Source organism: Lissotriton helveticus, chromosome 6, assembly GCF_964261635.1.
Source record: "Lissotriton helveticus chromosome 6, aLisHel1.1, whole genome shotgun sequence".
NCBI classification, from domain to species: Eukaryota; Metazoa; Chordata; class Amphibia; order Caudata; family Salamandridae; genus Lissotriton; species Lissotriton helveticus.
Window position 1 is genome coordinate 1587118672 of NC_136067.1, and position 22387 is coordinate 1587141058.

The following is a 22387-nucleotide window of genomic DNA, read 5'->3' on the forward strand; positions in this document are numbered from 1 at the left end:
GTCCGAAAGGGCCGATACTTTCTCCGGGTCAGGTCTCATGCCGTCCTTAGAGAAGATATGGCAGAAGAATTTAAGTGTTGACTTATGAAATTCACACTTGTCCTGATTGAGTGTGAGGGTGGCATTAAGGAGGGCATGACATACCCGATCAAGTGCTTTGTCATGTTCTTTCTGGTTTTCCCCAAAGACCAGGATGTCGTCGCTATAGTTAAAAGTATTTGCAATGTCACTCGCCAGACGGCCTCCTGAAAGATCTCGGCTGTCGAGGAAATTCCAAAATTGAGACGGTTATATCGGAAGAGGCCTTGGTGAGTGATGAATGTGGTGATGTACCTTGACTTATCATGTAATTCTAGTTGGTGATAGCCTTTGTTGAGGTCCGATTTCGAGAAGACGGTCGCTCCGTTCAGGCGCGTAATCATGTCGCTGATGCGGGGTCCAGGGTGCCGTTCTCTCTCGATGACCATATTAGGGGCTCGCATGTCCACACACAGGCGTACCTTGTTGTCTTGATCTCTCTTGGGCACAACCACGACTGGCGACACGCATGGAGTGGGTCCTGTCGAGCGCTCTATGATGTCCGCTCCCAGTTTGTCTCGTAGCTCGTCATCTACCACATGTTGGAGATGGAATGGTACCTTCCTGTGATGTTGCGCTATCAGTGTTATTTGTTCATTGATGTGTAGCTTGACCTCGAAGTGTGTTAGTTTTCCTAGGCCACTGAATAGTTTCGGGAATTTGTTTACAATGTCTAGCGAGTCGTCCACTTTGTATAAGATCTCAACCAGCTGCAGACATTCTGCTGTTGGCAGGCTAGGAGGCAGTCTGCTTCTTCAGGGCCTTTGATAACATGAATGTGTGCTTGAATTTGTCGATCTTTGTACGTCAGCGTGGTACGGAACTATCTCAGACACGGCAGTGGCTTCCTGGACATCCACGTGTAAACTCACAATGCTGCTGGTTCAAGTTTCAGTTTGGGATTCATGCTCTAGTATTCTGTGGTACAGATGTAATTAAGTGATGTGCCCGTGTCTAGTACAAACTTGGCAGAGTGTCTACCTATTTGGATATCCAGTCGTGGATATTTCTTCAGTCTATCGGGGTCTGCCACCATGCACACGTATTCATCACTGTCCTGTGATATAGGAGTGAGGGACGATGATTCTCTAGACGTCGACCGTTGGGATTTGTAGGATTTTACTGATTTAACGCTTGACCTTGATGAGCTGGATGAGCAATCTCTTCGTCCCTGTACAGCTCTTGCATGGTGACGTGATTTCGTGCTCTGTCTGGCCAGTTTCACCTCCGATCGGCGGGTTTGGCAGACAGCTTCAAAGTGGTTCTCTCTTCCGCATCGTTGACACTGTTGACCAACTGCAGGGCATGGGCCTGTGTGAGGGTAATCTTGGCAACACCAATAGCATTGCGATGATTTTCTCCTAGATTGGCCGTTTCGGGTCCTGCTGCGAGGAGAATTTGTGCGATGTGTTCTTGTGGGCCTACCAGATTTGTGACAGTCAGGGTGATGCCTCGAGTCGGTGTGGGACTGCACCCGAAGAGCTTGTTCTCTTTTTTCAGTTTTGCTAGCCTCCATCTTCTTTGCGTGTTCTTCCACTTGGTCATTGATGCGAGTGAGTTCTTCTATATCCTCAAGAGTGTATTGTTTTTTTAGTAGTCGTCGATGCAGTAATTCTGATTGGCATCCTTCAATGATGTGCAGACGGAGTGCATCCTCGGTGTTGAAATTGTCAAATTCGCAGTATCGAGCGAGGCGCCTGATGCGTGAGATGAAGTCACTCATTGACTCCTCCTTTTCTTGCGAGGCGAGGTTGAACGTATAGCGTTCATAATCTAGGTTTCTTTTGTGTAGGAACTTCCTGTCTAGGGCACCTTTCACATCTTCATAGGATGCGGTATTAGCAGCCGGTAGTTCCTTGATTATGTGCGCAATGTCTTTCCCCACTAGATTCTGCAAGACTATGAGTTTGTGATTGGGATCACGAACTTGCGACCCGTTATGAAATCCTCAAAATCTTCAGCCCAGCTTTTCCATTTGGGCCCCATGCTATTCCCCATCGTCAGCGTCAGGGGCTCTGGGGGGCGCAGAAAAGGTACTCCCACGAGCATCGGTCCTGGTTGCAGGGCATTTTGGGTGGACCCAGTGGCTGTGGGCTGAGAGGAGGTGGATTCTACAGACATGGTGGGCAGAAAAGTGGCTCCCAGTAGACTGTAGGGCTTCTAAATTCACGAATTGTGGGTTTTTCTGCTGTTTTTTGGAAGTCGCCTGACCCCATGCTGTCCTATGCCCAGTGCCTTATTCTAAGATGGCCGCCGGAAGGATGTGGGTATTTCACTCCCACTGGGCAAATTAGGGGTGCATTTTTTCTGCAGGGTAGCTGTTAAGCTGGACTCACCCTGATTTTGTTTGTGCCACCTCCGGGGTCGCGCTCTTTTCGTTGCAGGCTGTGTCGTCGGGTCAGCCTGATGCACAAGCTCGTTTTGTGTTTTTTTCTTTTTCTTTAGCGCTCTGCAGCGCGTCCTCAGCCGCACACGCTCTTCGCATTGCGGCAGTTGGGGTGGGGAACCAGTGTGGTGAGTCGTGGGATCCCACCCTCGTCGCCAGTTTCCTGAACCCCCAAGGAAGACGCGGGAGACGGGAGCTTAATCAACTTGCTTCTATATTCCTTCCCGTTATCCCCTCTACCCCCTTCCTGTTCCTCCCGATGCCTGCCCTGTCTCGAAGCCAGGGTCAGGCATGATGATGAGACAGAGATAGGCACCCGCTTTAGCGATGTTTTGTGTTAGGCATGCGCTCGTCATCTATGATGGGGCAGGGGGCCACTGGCATTCACCTTTTTGCACCTTCTGGCTGCAGCTCTGATGGGGACCAAAGGCAGCCATTGGAAAGGAAGGCGAGGAATAAAGTAAATGTAAATAAAGAGCCAAGCACAGACATGTAGCGAAGCCCAGACCTGATCCGTATCTGATGCCAGGCATCCGGTGAATAGGAAACAAGAGTTTAACAACTCTCCCAGGAGCCCTGCGAAGAAGCTTCCGACCCATGACTGCCGTCTGGATTCATAGAAGCACAGGGCATCAGTGGGCACGCAGAGCCCCCGCACGGAGAAAGAAGCGCAGCACCCGCAATGTGTGTAACTGGCAGTGAAGCGAGCTGCTCCCTATTGGCTTCCATGGGGGTCGCGGGCGAATCCATGGTGAAGCTGGAGGAGGAAGACGAGGAGACCGTAAAAGAATGTAGTGCTCACCAACTACAGATGAACACACAAAAGTGGATGAAAACTGTAGTTAGGCGGTGCTGCTTCCGGAATAAAGCGGAAGTGAGTATCGGAACAGCAGCCAATGAAAAGCCTGATAAGAAGAGCAATGCCAGATTTAAGCAAATGGCAAGCAGCAGTAGAAATTACCTTGAGTTTCACCCAACATTTTAATTACTTAATGTCTCGGAGAGGCAGCGCATGCGCTGCTCTATACGAGACCTAAGAAGCAAGAAAGTGCTTTATGAAAGGAATTTGGTCATTACCACCAACTTGAAGTTGGTGGTAATTACCGATTCCTTAAGGCCCAAAAGCACTCTTTTATGAGCTTTCTATATTGCATTTAAGGAATAGGTATTACCAATTCCTTAAATGCAAGGCCAATAAGGAATCAGTATTAAGAAGTCGGTATTTACCGATTCCTTATTACCGAATCCTTCCCTACATCAAGAATGCCAAAATACCGGTCGGTAATGGTGAAATTTACCGAATTTCACAGTTACCGACCGGTATTTGGGCCACCTACATCGGGCCCTATATTATTAAACTACTAGTGTCAAACATTGAATAAAATATGTCACTATACGTGTTTTAGAATATCTGAAAAACATGAGCTACTCGCAGTTCATGAAGTCACAGTGATTTCCTGTGTCGCAGCGGAAACATAAAACACCAAGTAAAAGGGCTATTACAGACAACTTTAAAGAGCATATTATTAAACTACTAGCACCAAACATTGATTAAAACATGTCTTTATATATGTTTTAGAATTTCTGAAAAACACACGCCATTCATAATGTCTGAAGTCACCGTGACTTCCAGTGTTGCTGCGGAAACGGAAAACACCAAGTAAAACAGCTTTTGTTGAAAAATCATTACAGACAGACAATTTTAAAGACCATATCATGAAACTACTAGTGTCAAACATCGAATAAAATATGTCTTTACATGTGTTTTAGAATTTCTGAAAAGCACACGGTATTCGCGATTTCTGAAGTCCCTGTGACTTCCGGTGTCGCCGTGAAAACGTAAAACTGCTTTTGTTGAAAAATCGTTACAAACAGACATCTTTAAAGGACATATTAGTCAACTACTAGTGTCAAACATAGAAATAAATATGTCTTTACATGTGTTTCAGATTTTTTTTAAACCCACAATTATTGTGATTGCCAAAGGTTACACAGTCGTTATAGTTAGGCTCAGAGTTCACTCGTACAAACCAGTGAAATTCAGCAGTTATAGTTATGTCAGCTAACTATAACTCATGCCCCACAATGCACTGCTTATGATCTCATATATTACATCACTCATGACATGGTCACTGACATCACTCATGACCTTAAGTGATATCACTTATGACATCACTGATGACATCTCAAATGACATCACTGATTACATCACCAGTGAGTCTAAGTGTTTTTCAAAACATACTCAGTGTTATATTTAGGTAGTATAATAAGTGGCTCTAGCAATGGTTGTATGGGTGATGTTACTAGGTGTGTATATGGAGTATAGAACAGTGAGTGGATATGATAGAGAGTGTAAACATGAATGAATGGGTGTGTGCAAGTTTTTGTATGGGTGACTGACTGGTGTCTCGTTAGGTGTATGAGTAAGTGAGTTGGTGTACGAATATGTGTGTGGCTTGATGAGTGTCTGTGTAATTGGCTGCAATGGAGAATGATTGGGTGTATGTATGATTGCTCCGGTGTGTCAGTGGCTGTAAATGATGAATGAGCAGGAGCATAATACACTGTATGAGTGAGTGAACACTTATGTAAGTGTCTCTATGCGTGAGTGAAATGGAATATGAGTGACTGCATGGGTATGTGAATGGGTGTGCAAGTAGATATATAGATGTATGTATGGCTCTATGGTGAGTGGCTTTTATGTAAATGGCTGTATATGTGAGTTAGTGTGAAAGAGATTGTATGAGATAGTTTATGGTTGTGTCAGTGACTGTAGAGGTCAGTGAGTATGGTTAGTATATGTTTGAAGAAGATAGTGTGTAAGTAACGTTATTAGTAAGTCATAGGCTCTGTGAGTGACTGTATGTGTGAGTGAATAGGTATGTAATACTTGTATGACTAAGTAAATGAGTGGTTGTATCGTTATACAAGTAAGTATATAAGTGTCTCTATGTGTGCATTACTAGATGTCTCAATGCCTGTATTGGTGACTGAATAAGTGCATCAGTGGTTATATTTATATATGACTTACTGGTTGCATTAGTGCCTGCATGGCTGAGTTAATGAGTGAGTGCTTGCATGGATCAGTGATTAGGTGTGTATTTGTATGGGTTGGCAAATGTGGTTATCAGTGTTTGTGTGGGATTAGGTGTATGAGATCTTGTATTAGGAATGTAAGTTGATGGTTTTGTGGATGATGTCATCAGTGTTGTCATTTGAGATGTTCTCAGTGATGTCATAAGGAAAGTCATTTGAGATGTCATGAGTGATGTCATCAGGGATGTCAGTGAATATGTCATGAGTGATGTAATATGTGATATCCTAAGCATTGCATTGCGGGGACATGAGTTATAGTTAGCTGAGGTAACTATAACTGCTGAATTTCACTGATTCTGTGCAAGTGAAATCTGAGCCTTATTATAAAGTCTGTGAAAGCTTTGTTTTTTTCAGTGAAATTCTAAGGTTTTTTAAAATTCGATTTCCTAACTATAATGTCCTTGTGACTTTTGCTTTTTCAGTGAATTTCAAAGGTTTTTAAAATTTTATTTCCTCCCTATTACATCTGTTTAACTGTTCCTTGCTTTTAGCATATTTCAACCATTTCATAAATGTTCTTTTATAAGTGTAATCTGTTAAACATGTGTCAAATGAGTATTGTATCTGCTTGAATACTGCTTCTATATTTATTGAAGCCCACCCAACTGTTTTGTACAACACCTCTATCCAACTGGACTAATTCTTAATAGATAATTACTAAATGGTAGCAGCTAATTTATTATATAGAGTATCTACTACAATTTCATGATGTAGAGAACACTAACAAAATGTGTCCAATGGTTTTGTGTATATGAAAGTGTGCTATTGTGATTGTTCCTTAAGCATCTTTAATTGATAGCTGTATAAAAGGGTACTTTAGTGAAAACACAGTTGTTGATTTCTCTTTTGCCACAGTAAATGCTTGTTTGTGTAGTGCAGATGTGACTGTATTTTCAGGTATGAATAAACCCTAACTAAATTTTCCGAGAAACATGCCAGAGGAGTGTTTGGAAACTTATCAATTAGTATTTGTTTCGGTGGATTATAAATGTGTTTTTTCCATCAAATTTTTTTATCGCGGTGACGTCACTATTCGCAATTAGCTCGTGTTTTTCAAAAATTTAGAAACACATATAAAGACATATTTTTTCTATGAAAGACATAAGTAGTTTACTAATATGTTCTTTAAAGATGTCCGTTTGTAATGATTTTTCAACAAAAGCACTTTTAGTTGTTGTTTACTGTTTCTGCGGCAACATGGGAAGTCGCGAGCACTTCGGAAATCATGAATGCTTTGTTTTTCAGAAATTCTAAAACACATAAATACATATTTTATTCGTTGTTTGTCACTAGTAGTTTAATAATATGCTCTTTGAAGTTGTCTGTCTCTAATGATTTATTAACAAAATCACTTTACTTGGTGTTTTCCATTTATGCGGCGACATCGGAAGTCGCGGTGACTTCAGAAATTGCGAATAGCGTGTATTTTTCAGAAATTGAAAAACAGTATACAGACATATTTTATTCAATGTTTAACACCAGTAGGTTGATAATATAGTCTTTAAAGTTGTCTATCTGTAATGATTTTTCAATGAAACCATTTTTTCTTGGTGTTTTCCATTTCAGAGGTGACACCGGAAGTCATGGTGACTTCAGAAATTGCAAATAGAGCCTTTTTCAAAAACTCAGAAACACATATATACATGTATTTTAAACAAGTTTTACTGTAGGTTCAGCTGGAGGAGCAGCATGACCAGCATGTGGAGGAGGACAGCACTGAAGTTGCTGCAAATTTCTGTTGGATGAGTGCTTCTGTGACTGGGTGCATAGATGTCAGAGTGGGTATGTAAGTGGGTGCATGAATGTCTGAGTGGCTATGTGAGTGGCTGCACGAGTATCTCAGAGTGTATGAGAATGGATGTATAAGTGTCTGAGTGAATATGTGAATGGGTGCATAAGTGTCTGAGTGTGTTTGTGAGTGGGTACATGAGTCTGTGACTGTGACCAGAGAGTGTGTACAAATATATTTTTTGATATATTTTCACCAATATTTGGGAAGACTTCGATAGCCGCAATGTCCCCGCGACAGTACATGTGGGGCCACACTGGCTGTCGCGTCGTCATCACAAATATTGTGCGCAATTAAAAAAAAACAAATTTGGACACACAACTTGTGTTGCTTGCACCCCCATTTCTCAAACATGGGGTAAGAGTACCTTCACCCTGACCCCTTAAATAAGCTTTCACAGACATATTCAACCCTGGGAACCATTCTCGATTGATAAAATGGTGGCCACAACTTTCTGTTTAGGTTGCGTCCAGCCAATAAAAGCTTGCCTGTTGATGCACGCGGTCAAGATTAATCGCAAAATTGCCACGAAATATCTGCAGCCAGTGATATCACTATAATTTTAAACTGAATTTCTCAAGAACTACTGAAAACATTTACACCAAAAAACAAAAGATCAATCTTTGTAACTACATCTACCTTTCTGCCAAATTTGATGCAATTCCGTCCAGCGGTTCGGGCTGTAGGTTGGACTAAACGACCTATCAGAATTAAAATGGGAAAATACACTTTTTTTACCTCCTTTTTCTCTGCCCCCACTGAACAGATCACCCCAAAATTTACCAGGCACAACAGAACTTACTTTGACAGTTTTTTGGGAACATTTCGTGAAGATTCATCAACAGGTGCCAAAGATATAGGCAAGTCAAAAACTGATTTTCCTATGGAAACTAGGTCCTAACTATACCTACCTACTGGTAACCGGCAGTAGGTAATATATGTATATATGGGTATATATATATATAGGGACATACCATGATGCATAAACAAAGACTTTTCTAATGTCCATCAGAGTGTTAGGGTGGCATGGTTTAAACAGTTAAACAATGTGAAATCAAACAACAGGGAATGAGAGGGAGAAATAGAAATAGAGGAAGGGGGAGAAAGGTAAAGGGGGAGGGAAGGGGGTGTTTACTCTCCTAGGGTCCAGACTCCTGGAGCGGAGCCTCAAGGAGGTATTTTCTTTACAGTGGGCCCAGGATAGAAAGGTGGGGTCAGTCTAGGTGGGAGGATCAGGGTGGCACTCCAACAGGGACAGAAGCATAGCAAATGGACCATACAGGAGAACGGAGGGGTGGGGAAAGGCTTAATATGAGGAGGTGGGGAGAAGAAGATCACTAGCGTCACTATCGAATCTCCGGGTGCAGGGTGCGGCTACAGGGCACAAGCCCCTCGGATAGCGGTGTCAACGCACTAAATAAGCAGCCAGATCTTGGAGTAGATTGTCCTGCACTCTGTATATTATCCTTTCATACAAGGATATTCTGTAAATTTCTGTTATCCATTCGTCAAGGGTAGGGTGCTAGGGCAATCTCCAATAATAACAAAGGATGCGGATCTTTGCCATGCTAAGCACTGTGGCCAGTAAGTGCCTCTCGTGGGTGGTGAGGGTAGGGTAGTCCTCCAGGTCATGTAATATGATCAATTGTGGTGGAGGGGCCAGAGGCAAATGCAGGGTCCCATTAACAGTAGATTCCGCCTCCTTCTAAAATGGCCGGATTAGGGGACAGTCACTAAGAATGTGGCCTCTGGTGGAGCAGGACGGTTAGGCTGTTGGGAGATAGGGCGGAGTGGGTGCTGTACTGTGTGGCATGCAGAGTTCAGTGGATAATGCCCAGAGCTCATGCATTTTACCCACAGGTCATTGACTGTCTGCTTGTTGAGACATGGGGTGATGCAGGTGACACCATCTTAGCTGTGGGTATAGGGGTGTATTCACCCTCCTGTTGTTGTTAGGGGAGTGTCCCAGTGGTGAAATCTGTGATGGAGAGATGAGAAAGCGATACCAAAAAGTCAAAGGTCCCTCCGTATTGGGCATAGGAGAACTACAGAGGCCCCAGGAGATAGGCAATACACCTGCAGACATGACAGCAGGAGCGGTTCGGGAATGTCCTGGATGGGTCAGGAGCAGCGTGCTGAGGGTTTTGGAAACTGGCATGTTAAGTTGAAGGGGTCCACTTAAAATTACACTGCACAGGAGGACTTACAGGTAACGCCGATGGTTCTCTTCTGAGGGAGGAGGGTGCAAGGGTTTGGGGACCACTGGAGCACAGCCGGTGGGGCTAGCTGTAGAGTGAACAGGTCAGCTTGATGTTGTGCATCTGTTATATTCCATACAGGTACTATAATATGGGCCTCGATAAACTTGTTACCCTTCACCTATATTCTCTCTCTACATGCCACAGTTTACATGGTCTGACATTTTACCTAGATATTACACTGCATTCAGAACGTGGGTTTTCCCTAGTTCAATATCTCTTACATTATGCCTGAGGGTTCTTGGAAACACAGGAGGATTGCCATCTCCTGTATAAAATCTATGTACAAAGTTCATGCTTGACGTCATCCTTAGGCCAACTTAGTAATACAGCAAGGTAGGACCCCTGGAGAGACCTATGGGTATATAAACATCACATCTTGCTAAGCTAGTTAGAGGAGATCAAGACTTCCCGGCCGACACACTGACCAGAGAGGCTGAGGTTCCTGCATGCAGACACTTCAGCTAGGATTGGTTAAACATCCCTCACGGGGTGTCCAGCTCCAGACCAGGATGGGGGTCCCACAGTCTCACTCAAGGTAATGGGGTTGACTAGATCCTAGAGGAATTTTTGGCTTAACACCTACATCCATGCTAGGTACACTTAAGTACATCTAGTTAGGGAGACATCGTAGGAGTACGCACCTTTTATCATGTGTTTTATATAATCTTGAATGTATTCATGATTTTAGTAAGATGGTAGAACTATACCATCATTTTACCTTCATAGTACTGTTAATCATTTATATCCGATACTGTCTAACGGTTGTTGCAGCACATCTATTCTAGACCAGAATAACTGTTCAATAAATGATTATTGAAAATGCCCAGCTTGTTTTATTCGGTGTATCTCTTTGAGAGAAACCAAGTAAGCACGAGTGACTGAACAAAAGGTAGTACATTGTTTCCACAGTCCTGAGGGATCAGGGTTGTTATGTTTGATGGTTGCCAAGAACTATTCTCTCCCGGGCAAGAGGAAATTCTAGTGGCACTGTGAGCTAGTTGGTACAAAAGGGCCAGCAAACCCGGTACAGGTGATCAGAGTTTGTCTTACACCAATCCTACTGTGTATGTTGTCTAAACTTGCAGATCCTGTATATTTTCTATAGGAACTACGCAGCACATCTTGATGTCCTCGTTGTCAGGAGCAGGTAACTTGGAGTTATGATCTCGGGACAGCTGGGCTACTCAGGAAGTGGGTCTCGATATCCCTGGACTGGTGCTTGCTTCTGGTGCTTACGGAGTCTAGACTGGACTCTTTTTCTTGATGATTGCTGTTGGCGGTCCGGTACCATGGGTATTGGTATGCCCCGGCTCCAGTAGATCCTGGTGCCTCCAAACTTGGTGGAGAGGCAGATCTCACCCTCCGGAGCTGTTGTTCCTTTTCTGGCTTTGAGGTAGTAGGAGAGCAGCAAGCCGACAAACCAGACGTCTTGGGATTGGTGCATGCGTTGTGCAGGGGAGTGATACCTTCACTCCAAGGCAGCTTCTTGGTGGCTTCTTGAAGGCTGGAGGTGCTCCGTGGTTCTTGGAGTCCTTTCAGGTTTGGGATGACACAGCAGCAGTGATCTGGAGGTTCCTGGGTTGGATTTCAAAGGTGGCTTTGCCTTTAAGCTTCCTATCCACGAAGGCCATCCTGCCCTATAGGAGGTGTGAAATACCTCTGCCCAGAGCAGGCTTTGTCTCTGTACTCTGGGAGCGCTGGTGCTCACCCCATGATGTCAGAAAAATGTCTGGTGGTGGCAGACTGGCACTAACAAGTCAGAAGCCACACCAGTGTTTGGTAGGTTTTCGGGGGACCCTCTAAAAGGGTCACCTGTGTGAATGTAATCCAAATACCTTAGAAATGAGTGAAGCTATCATGGAGCAAGGAAACTCGTGTTGACAAGTATCCAGCCCATGTATTATTTATCGCTTCCCTGGTCACTTAAAACATCACAGAATAGCTGGACATTGAAGGGGAATATCTGCTCATGCTTATATGCTCTCACATAGGATATAGTGCACCCTGTCTTAGGGTAAACGCCTGCATGAGGGGTGACATACCTATTCCTTATGCTGTGTAGGAGGCATGGCACACATGGCTGTGTGCCATGTCGACTCTTCGGATTGCTCTGCGCTAAAGACATGCAGAGTGCATAGCTTTGGTGAGGGGTCCCTGGGGTGGCAACACCAGTGCTGCAGCCCCAGAGGACCCGCTTCATACCTATGCCCAAGGCATCAACATCAAGGGTGACACTTACTAGTGACTTACAGGGGTATCTGAAGTTGTGCCACTCGTGGCACAGTTTTAAGGGCAAGAACACCAGTATTGAGAACCTGGTTAGCAGGGACGTGATACACTGCAGACAAAGTTGAATCAAAAACCAGACAAAAAGTGGCGGGTACTGCAAAGAAAACCCAGTTTCCTACACAGAAAGACCCCTATATCCCACCCATGGAGTTAGGGTATATACAACCTGTCACCCCTTATGCCAGTTTCAGCCATTTCTATGAAGCAACAGGGACTGTGCTGATAAAATAAAATGGCAGTCGCAACTTTCTTCTCAGGTTGTGGCTAGCCAATCACTGCATTTTTGTTGGCACGTATATTTATGAAACATCGCAAAATAGGCGCGAATTAGTCGCAATCGAAAGATATGCAAATTTGGATTCCCTTTACTTTCTCACAAACTACTGAACAGATTTACACCAAAAAACAAAAAGCATACTCTGCAAACAGAAAGCTACTTGTCTGACAAATTTGATGTAATTCCATTCAGCGTTTCGGACTGCAGACATGTCTAAAGTCTTTACAGGAATTAGCATGGGAAGCACACTTTTTTGACCCCCCCTTTTTCTTGGCCCCCACTTGAAGAATCACCCTGAAACTTTATTTACCGGCCCACATTATTTGGAAAATCTTGTGAAAACGACACTAAAGTCAAAAGCAAGTCAAAAACGCTCTTCCTACGGAAACATGGTCCTAACTATAACTCCCTACTGGTGACCATTGCCTTATTTTTATAGCTGACCAATAAATATTATCTTTGTATAATTGAAGTGTGTAACCACTTCAAAATGGCGCCTTTATAAATAACTTTAGTACACCTAGATGTAGTACTTTATTTCTGTTCACATGCACTGCAATTTTAAATCACTGTATGAGTTGTTCTAAAACTTTTGTTCCGTTATCAAGGGGAACCTTTCTCCGAAACATGTTGAGCATCATGTTTGTAGCAAAATAAATCACTTAGTAACACCTGTACAGGGTTGAGTTTATGAGTTTTGGAGCTAGAACTTATTCTCACTGCATTTTGAAATTTGCACTCTTACCGGGCCCACCATACGAGCCACCGCACACAGAAGTCAGAGGGAGCAATGGAAGCTTGTTGCATGGAGATACACACATACACACACATACACGAACCATGGCCGTGAGCATAAATGTGGTCCATTAACATGCTCCATTCACATATTTATTACTTCTGTCCAAAAATAAACTTAAGTTGATCACTAAGCCTCAGTGATATTACTTTTATGTCAACTGGAGGAAAGCCATCTGTCTCAAACTCAACACAGACAAGACAGAAGTTGTGCTCTTCAGCAAAAACTACTCACCATGACACTACAACTGGTGGTCGGTCAAACTCTGACCCACAAACACTATGTCCACTGGCATCGCCAAATAACTTACTAGAAGACTGTAGACCATCAAGAACTGGGCACCCAGACTCATCCTCAATCTCCTACACAGAACTCACATTACACTGCACCTCAGGGAACTACACTGGCTTCTAATACTCAAATGTACCCAATTCAAACTCCTAACACACATACAAGGCTCTCCACAACTTAAGCCCAATCTACGTGAACTGTGGCATCCCCTTCTACTAGCTATCCAGACATCTCCACTCATACTCACCAACATCCAATGCATGCACAGAAGCAGATCAGAAGGATGAGCGTTCTCGTACATCGCTCCTAAAGCATGGAATTACCTCCCTCTCCACATCGGAGACTCCTCCTCTCTTCGTGCATTCCACTCGAAGCAGACAGTGTGGCTTTTCAGTGAACCAACCTACCATAGGTAGGTTTAGGCACACTTCTACTCAGTACCAGGATACTCTTGCGCAGGATAGTGCTCTTTTGAATTACAGATAATATAACACAACATAACATAACAAGAAATATCCGGTAAACTCCACCTTCTACATTCATTAATGTCAGCCACCAGCTTGGGACACATTTTTGTCCACTGTTTTTCATCCTCCTTGCAACTCTATGCCTACCTTATGCAAGTCAGGACTGACCCTGCTTCGCAGGAAGCAGTCTGTCCAGAATCTCGGCAGATTGTGCTGGACTGCTCCTATTGGAGTAAAACCATGTCTAATGTGCATATGACTGCATCTAATCTGAGGTGCCATGGTGGGCAAAAGAATGTTGGGTTGGAATGCTACCCTGAGCGATTGTCAGTGGTTAGATTTATTGCAAGCATTCCTGCCATCACCTTTTGTGTGTTTGATATAATGCCCTAGACGGACAAGGGTATGCCCAGACCTGGGTACCTTGCTCATTGTACCACAGGAACCAACCTGCAGCCAACTGATGAGCCCCAATCAGGGTGAAACCAGCCTTGGGTAGCCTGGGTTCCAGTTCAGCAGGACCAAAACTGATTTGCATATGGCTAGGTCTAATCTGAGGTGGTACGGTGGACAAAAGCTTGATGCTACCCTGAACACAACTACCTTGTTCAATGTTTCATCTTAATGCTCAAATTTAACCCCTTGCTTCTTTTTTTAAAAATCTAAATACATTTTTTATAAAAGTGCACATGAAAACTTAACTTGGCATAAGCCATTTATGAAAATGTAAAACGTGTAATGTGCTATTAATCGCCAATATTGTGGGAGAGGCGAGGCTTTACACTGATAAGACGGAGGTCTTGTTTTTTAATCAAAAAATGACCATACCTCCCTCATTGTGGTGGCCAACAGTACTGAACCCCCCTCCTATCCCGGTGCACGCCGCCCGCAATCTGGGGTTTCAATTTGATGATATGCTTTCTTGTGGCCCTCAAATTAACAAGGTCACTGCTGCCTGTTTTGGAAAATTAAAGATGATGAGAAAGATATTCCCATTTCTGACGATGGACGCGCGCAGAACGGTTACTCAGGCCTTAATAACCTCCCACTTGGATTATGCCAACAGTCTTTATGCTGGGGCCCCTTTGTATCAAATTGAACGCCTTCAAGTAGTTCAAAATGCTGCAGCAAGACTGATTGGCAATATCCCTTTCCGACACCCGATTTCAGCGTTTCGCAAAAAGCTTCACTGGCTACCTATAGCCAGCCGCATTAAGTTTAAAACGCTTATTCTTGCTTTTCGAGCCCTGAACGGAACAGGACCAGAATATTTAAGAAAGAGATTGGTACTTTCCCACTCAGTCAGAGACTTACGCTCTAACAACCTACGTCTCATGATTGTTCCACGCTTCCGCCGCACTAGAATGGGTGGCAGAGCCTTTGCAGTCCTTGCTGCCAAACATTGGAACAGCCTACCTCTAGACCTCAGATTTGCTCCTTCCGAAGCTCTGTTCCGTGGCCGGTTGAAAACTTGGCTATTTTCATTTATCTAGATAGATCCTCCTCTTCTGCCTACAGCCTAGCGCCGGGACACCCCCGATGGGGGTAGCCGTGCGCTCTACAAAATTCATAAATAAAATAAATAAAATACATTTATCACCCATGAGTCATGGCTCCAAACACATTTATTAATGGTGATGAACAGCATATTGCTCTCTGCATATCTGTATAAATATATACACTGGTTGTAAATTGAATTTGAGGCATAATCAGCTGCTTATTTTTTACGAATCTTACCTGCGGCCGTTTTGGGGCGGCAAACGCAGGGAGCGCCAAGGGCAGCAAAAGGTCTAACTACGCCACTGGCCTAAATTTGTATACTTGTTTAATTAGCACTTAACTAGCAAGGATGAACTTGAAACTCTCCGAATTGTAGTTTACACCAATTACTTCCTATGTAACATGTACCTCCTTACTGAAAATTCAGTATTAAACTGTGAAAGAAAAAAACGACTTGCTCCACACTTTGTTTATTCTGGATATGATTGAAGGTTGACTAAAGCTTAATAATTCAGTTTGTAATTATTATGTTCCCTTTCAACAGAACCAACTGGGTTAAAGAATATTTGGACAATGCGCCATACCTGATTCTAATCTTCAAGCAAGTTTATGGTTTGCTCCCTCAGAACAAAAAGAAGACCCATTACTACAACGAGATCAGTGTTTCTATCGCATGTGGGATTCTGCTGGCCGCGCTGCAGGTGTGTCTCCCAGTCGACAGTACACATTACTCATATCTCACTCTGTTATTCAAATATACAAGAACTATTACTCTTTCGGGGACAGAATACTTTACTTGTGCTATTTTATGTCTTTGAAAGTGTGTTGATGTAGTGTTTGGTGCAAGCACCATTTACCACCATATTTTGAAAAGGAGGTTTCTGGGGGTTAACATGATATAAACTGTGTGTGCATATTAGTTGTATGGAATTTTGTTGTAGTGTTTTTTTAGTGCTTCTATGTATTTTTCTACATTATTGCAATGTGATACTGTTGTGTTGTACAGTGGGTGTTCTTTTCCACACACTTGTCACTGTTTGCATTGCTGTGTCCTTTTATGTTTTGATTGTGGTGTCATTTGGCTTTGTCTTATGTTATTGTGGTGAGTGATGTGGTTTACTTGAGAGAGGTCATCAAATGAAGCTATTTGTTCAGCTAAAGTAGCACAATCTTTTAAAGTTCCTATGACAAACAACCAATTACCACCGTCTAAGGTGCTCCAGCTCTTCCACTATTTAACACACCAATCAGCCCAAATCTTTGCAGAGACTGTGGATTAACTTTTCTCGACTATTAGACTGCTGATAAATACATGTGATTTTCTGAGAGATTAACTAACAACGATCTTGTTCCGGGGAGTGTTTCATTGATGTGTCTGATGAGTTTGAGATACCCACAGGAGATGTACAGGAGATATACAGCTACCACTGATGTAGAAGTGATATTAAGGAAAACGTATCTAGGAAATAACAAAAGACAAATGAAGGCCGCGTTTTAGGTCTGAAGTTAGCCAACACCTTCTGACTTTGCTAAAATTATAAATATATATGATTTACTTACAAATAGGGGCTTTGAGCCTCCTGTCTTCCTCCTTTGGTCTGGTGTTGTATCATTCACATTTTTCTGCCATCCATTGCAGCGTACAACATGAGGCACAGGGTCAGCCCACTTCAGCCATTAGCTGACTTCACTGTATGTGCTTTCATTCACCTCTTTCAGAAGAAGCACATCTGCAAACAAAGTACTTCTTTTTAATTTTGGAGACCACTACAACAATACATCGTTTTGAGACCAAATTTTTTTTTTGATTTTCGTTAATGTTGTTCTTTTTGATAACATCAAGGATAGTAGCTCCACAAACAATGACGTTTTTCGAACAACATGACAAACTAAACAAGCATTGACAAAGCGAAAGGGCTGGCACCCAACACCAGACCTGTCGGATTTGTAAATGCTTATTTTACATGAGGTGCCATTATGGCTGATATAATTTCAATCCATTACAAGATGAGAAGGCTTTGATGCTTCTATAAATTCATCAAATGGTTGTCAGGGTTGAGGGCTAGTGTAAAACGTTTGAATTGAAGGAATCTTAATCTTGCCTCTCTAATATTTTACTTGTGGAATAACAATAATATTCCCCACTGTGTGAAAAGGTATTTTCTAATAGCATTTATGAATACACTTTTTCAAGTCGCCTAATATAGTTCTGGTGTATGCTTATTCTACAGATGCTGATTCAGAAAAGGGGGTGGTGAGCCCTGTTCCCATGATGCACTGGGCCAGGGACGGACTAATTTGCATATAGCCAGGTTCTGAGCTGGGATGGGGCAGTGAGCTAAATAACGGTGATGGATCAAGCCCTGATCTCTGGACTGGGTAAGAGTGGTCTGCTTAATTCAGACACTCTGTTCATCACCACCCCCTTTTTCTGAATCATTTTGTCCACCATAAGCGTGGAAGGGTATACTCAGACATGAGTCCCTTGCTCACTGCTCCATCAGGATTCAAGCAAGCCGGGCCGACGACGCCTGGAATGGCAGAAACCAGTCCCCGGATGCTTGTCTCCCTTCTGGTGAAGAATTGGCTTGGTAGTTTGGTCTGCCCTGTTCCCATGATGCACTGGGCCACGGACAGACTAATTTGCATATAGCCAGGTTCTGAGCTGGGATGGGGCAGTGAGCTAAATAACGGTGATGGATCAAGCCCTGATCTTTGGACTGGGTAAGAGTGGTCTGCTTAATTCAGACACTCTGTTCATCACCACCCCCTTTTTCTGAATCATTTTGTCCACCATAAGCGTGGAAGGGTATACTCAGACATGAGTCCCTTGCTCACTGCTCCATCAGGATTCAAGCAAGCCGGGCCGACGACGCCTGGAATGGCAGAAACCAGTCCCCGGAAGCTTGTCTCCTTTCTGGTGAAGAATTGGCTTGGTAGTTTGGTCTGCCCTGTTCCCATGATGCACTGGGCCAGGGACAGACTAATTTGCATATAGCCAGGTTCTGAGCTGGGATGGGGCAGTGAGCTAAATAACGGTGATGGATCAAGCCCTGATCTTTGGACTGGGTAAGAGTGGTCTGCTTAATTCAGACACTCTGTTCATCACCACCCCCTTTTTCTGAATTATTCTACAGATGCTGCATACAGGAAGCCAGACAGTCAATGTTAGTTTTTTCAAAATGTATAAAAGATTCAATAAAACCAGTTACAGCATAAGATAAAAACAATCACAATAAAATGTATGAGACAACAGTCCAAATCCATGAATTATACAACATGCTAAATCATTGTTCCACTTACACAATAATGCACAATCTAGTGCAATCTTAAAACATCTACACCAATTAAATTAAACCCTACCTCAAAGAGGTAGTAAGATGAGACAATTGTTATCGTATCAGATCTAACATTTCCAGATGTGATTGGAGGTCCAAAAATAAATCACTTTTAATTTTTCCAGCATGTGGTTGGTCAGAAAAATCAGCAATGGCATGCCATAATCCAAACTCTCTTGGAAACTGAACATTTGAATACAGTAGCGAAATTAGGGAAATGTCCTATTACTTACCGGTAATCTTCATTACTCCGGGTCCCGTAGTCCTCGACACCTTCATAATTACAAGTGGAGATGATCATCTCCTGACAGAAAAAAACAAGAGGAATGCTGGGATACTAATACTGCCCCTCCCCCCGGGAGTACATAAGCAGTACTTACCCCATTGCCCTCCTGTACTAACAAGCCCAGACAGGAAGGCTGGCCGCCCGGGAGGGAGGGAGGGGCGTATGAAAGTGTCGAGGACTACTGGACCTGGAGTAATGAAGATTACCGGTAAGTAATAGGACATTACCCCCAGGTCCCTTCGTCCTCAACACCTTCATAATTACAAGTGGAGAATACCAAAGCAGGAAACCCGGCCTTCCGCACGCACAAGCACACCCAGGAAACCACAACAAAAGCAGCCACCCAAGGGAGCACCGAGGAGGAAAAGAAGACCACAGGAAACAGCTGGCCCGCAACCCAGAACAGGACAGCAGGGACAAGGACCGGAGACAAAGAAAAAAGGCCAGGACTCCAAAGAAAGGAGGCCGCCAACCTGAGAAACCGGCAACCGGGACCCGGACCAGGACACCAAGACCAGCCAAAACAACCCACCGGAGAAGACCGCCAAGGACAGAACCAGCCGGAAGGCACACAGGGCCAGGCAGACCCACCAGGAAAACGAGACAACCCGGAAGAAAGCCAAAAAAAGAAACGGCCAACAGAGCGCAGGCACAAGCACCCAGCCCAAAAAGGAAGGAGAAGCACAGGCCAGAAACCCGGCCAAATCCCCAAAAAGAAAGGACTCGAGCCCAAGAGACCCGAGGAGGAAACCCGGCCGAGGAGGCCCAGGAAGCAACAAGCATCCAGGAGCCGACCAGGAACGAGAACCCGACCCAAAATACAGGGAAAGGGAAGAACCCCAGAACCCAGCCGAAAGCCCATCAAACAAGGAGAGGCCAACAATACTGGAGACTAGCTACAAAGAAAACTCAACCAGGTCGGGAACAGAGAAATCGATCACAAGCCCAGAAAACCCCAACCCCAAAGGGATGGAACACAAGGCAGGAGGGGAGCACAGAGCAACTGGGAAACCCCAGCAGCCGCCCAACGAGGCGCAGAGGGCAGCACAAAGAAGGCGCCCAAATGACACATGAACCCCACACCCAGGCCAGGCAAGCAGCAAGGGCAGGAGCAGCGGGAAAAAGAAAGCCCAGGGAGTACAGCACCCAGACCAGAACCACAAGGCCCCAACCCAGCAACGCCGGAGAGGAGCCAAGCAAACCGCAAAAAGAGGCCAACAAACGCCAACAGAACCGGGAAGCCAGGAACAGAGCTAAGCAACCTGACCACGCAGGAGGAACAGCAGGCCCAAGCAAACCCCAGAAGTAGAGCAGAGGACCAAGCAGCAGGAAACCACAGACAACCCGCAGCCAGGAGGGAGGGACCCGCAGAGGCACGAGCACCACTGAACAGCACCTCAACCAGAGAGGGAGGTGCACCCAAACAGACCCACACCGAGAACAAAGCCCGGGAAAGCAAGGGAGGAAGGAGCGAGCCAGGACCACAGAACCAGGAAAGAACCCGGAAACGGCCGGCAACAAACCCCCAGAGCAGGCCGAAAAGGGAGAGCACAGCCCGAAACCCCAGGAGGCACAGACTAACGGTGTTGGATCTAGCCCTGATCTCTTGACTGGGTGAGAGTATTCTGCTTAATTCAGAGACTCTGTCCATCACCACCCCTTGTTGTAAATAATTTTGTCCACCCTAAGCGTGGAAGGGTATACTCAGATGTGAGTCCCTTGCTCATTGCACAATCAGGATTCAAGCAAGCCGGGCCGAAGACGGCTGAAATGCCAGAAACCGGTCCCCGGAAGCTTGTTTCCTTCCCAGTGTAAGAATTGGCTTTTGTAGTCTGGTCTGCCCTGTTCCCATGATGCACTGGGCCAGGGACAGACTAATTTGCATACAGCCAGGTTCTGAAACTGGGATGGTGCAATGAGCTAAATAACGGTGTTGGATCTAGCCCTGATCTCTTGACTGGGTGAGAGTATTCTGCTTAATTCAGAGACTCTGTCCATCACCACCCCTTGTTGTAAATAATTTTGTCCACCCTAAGCGTGGAAGGGTATACTCAGATGTGAGTCCCTTGCTCATTGCACCATCAGGATTCAAGCAAGCCGGGCCGAAGACGGCTGAAATGCCAGAAACCGGTCCCCGGAAGCTTGTTTCCTTCCCAGTGTAAGAATTGGCTTTTGTAGTCTGGTCTGCCCTGTTCCCATGATGCACTGGGCCAGGGACAGACTAATTTGCATACAGCCAGGTTCTGAAACTGGGATGGTGCAATGAGCTAAATAACGGTGTTGGATCTAGCCCTGATCTCTTGACTGGGTGAGAGTATTCTGCTTAATTCAGAGACTCTGTCCATCACCACCCCTTGTTGTAAACAACGAGGCGCAGAGGGCAGCACAAAGAAGGCGCCCAAATGACACATGAACCCCACACCCAGGCCAGGCAAGCAGCAAGGGCAGGAGCAGCGGGAAAAAGAAAGCCCAGGGAGTACAGCACCCAGACCAGAACCACAAGGCCCCAACCCAGCAACGCCGGAGAGGAGCCAAGCAAACCGCAAAAAGAGGCCAACAAACGCCAACAGAACCGGGAAGCCAGGAACAGAGCCAAGCAACCTGACCACGCAGGAGGAACAGCAGGCCCAAGCAAACCCCAGAAGTAGAGCAGAGGACCAAGCAGCAGGAAACCACAGACAACCCGCAGCCAGGAGGGAGGGACCGCAGAGGCACGAGCACCACTGAACAGCACCTCAACCAGAGAGGGAGGTGCACCCAAACAGACCCACACCGAGAACAAAGCCCGGGAAAGCAAGGGAGGAAGGAGCGAGCCAGGACCACAGAACCAGGAAAGAACCCGGAAACGGCCGGCAACAAACCCCCAGAGCAGGCCGAAAAGGGAGAGCACAGCCCGAAACCCCAGGAGGCACAGACCGAGGCCACACACAACCAGTAAGAAGCCGGTAGAACCGGAGCCACAGAACCCCACACAGGCCCACAACACCGGGAAAACAAGCCCGGGAAGAGAACCAACAGCAGGAGAAGGCCCAGAAGGAACCACCAGGAAGCGGCCCCAACACAGAACACCCCGCCAGGACCCAAAGGGACCCAAAGGGAGACCAGCAAGGAAGCAGAGCTCAAAAAGGAGCCCACCATGCAGGAGTGGCACGCCCCAGCCAAAACCTCAGCCAGGCACCCACCAAGGGAACCAGGCGAGACCAGAACAACCCAGGGAGCAAACACCCCCGCGAGAAGAAGGACCAAGAAGCCAACAGCACCCACCAGCCCCAGGAGGCCAGGCAGGCACTAACCCGGCCCGACCATGCACATCCACTGAGCAGACAGCGGAGCACGGGGACAGCACACCACACCGGAGAACAGGCGGCACGACAGGACACGGCAGCAGCCAGGAGGCCCCAGCCAGGAACAAACCAGGCAGGCACCACGGCAGAAACAGGAGGGGTGGCCAGGAAACACCAGAAGCAAACCAAAGGCAAGCACGGGGAGAGCCAGAGCAGAAGCATCCAGGACAAGCCCACAGAAGGTCCCGG

The 22387-nt window shown here is 45.3% G+C and overlaps 1 protein-coding gene across 1 annotated transcript in view; it reads left to right on the forward strand.

Moving 5' to 3' along the window:
- Window positions 1–22387, forward strand: part of IYD (iodotyrosine deiodinase) — a 226424-nt gene that overhangs the window by 174298 nt on the left and 29739 nt on the right. Inside the window, exon 4 of the mRNA XM_078647058.1 lies at window positions 15775–15931. Within this exon, the coding sequence (XP_078503184.1) occupies window positions 15775–15931 (157 nt within the window). The remainder of the gene's footprint in view (window positions 1–15774; window positions 15932–22387) is intronic.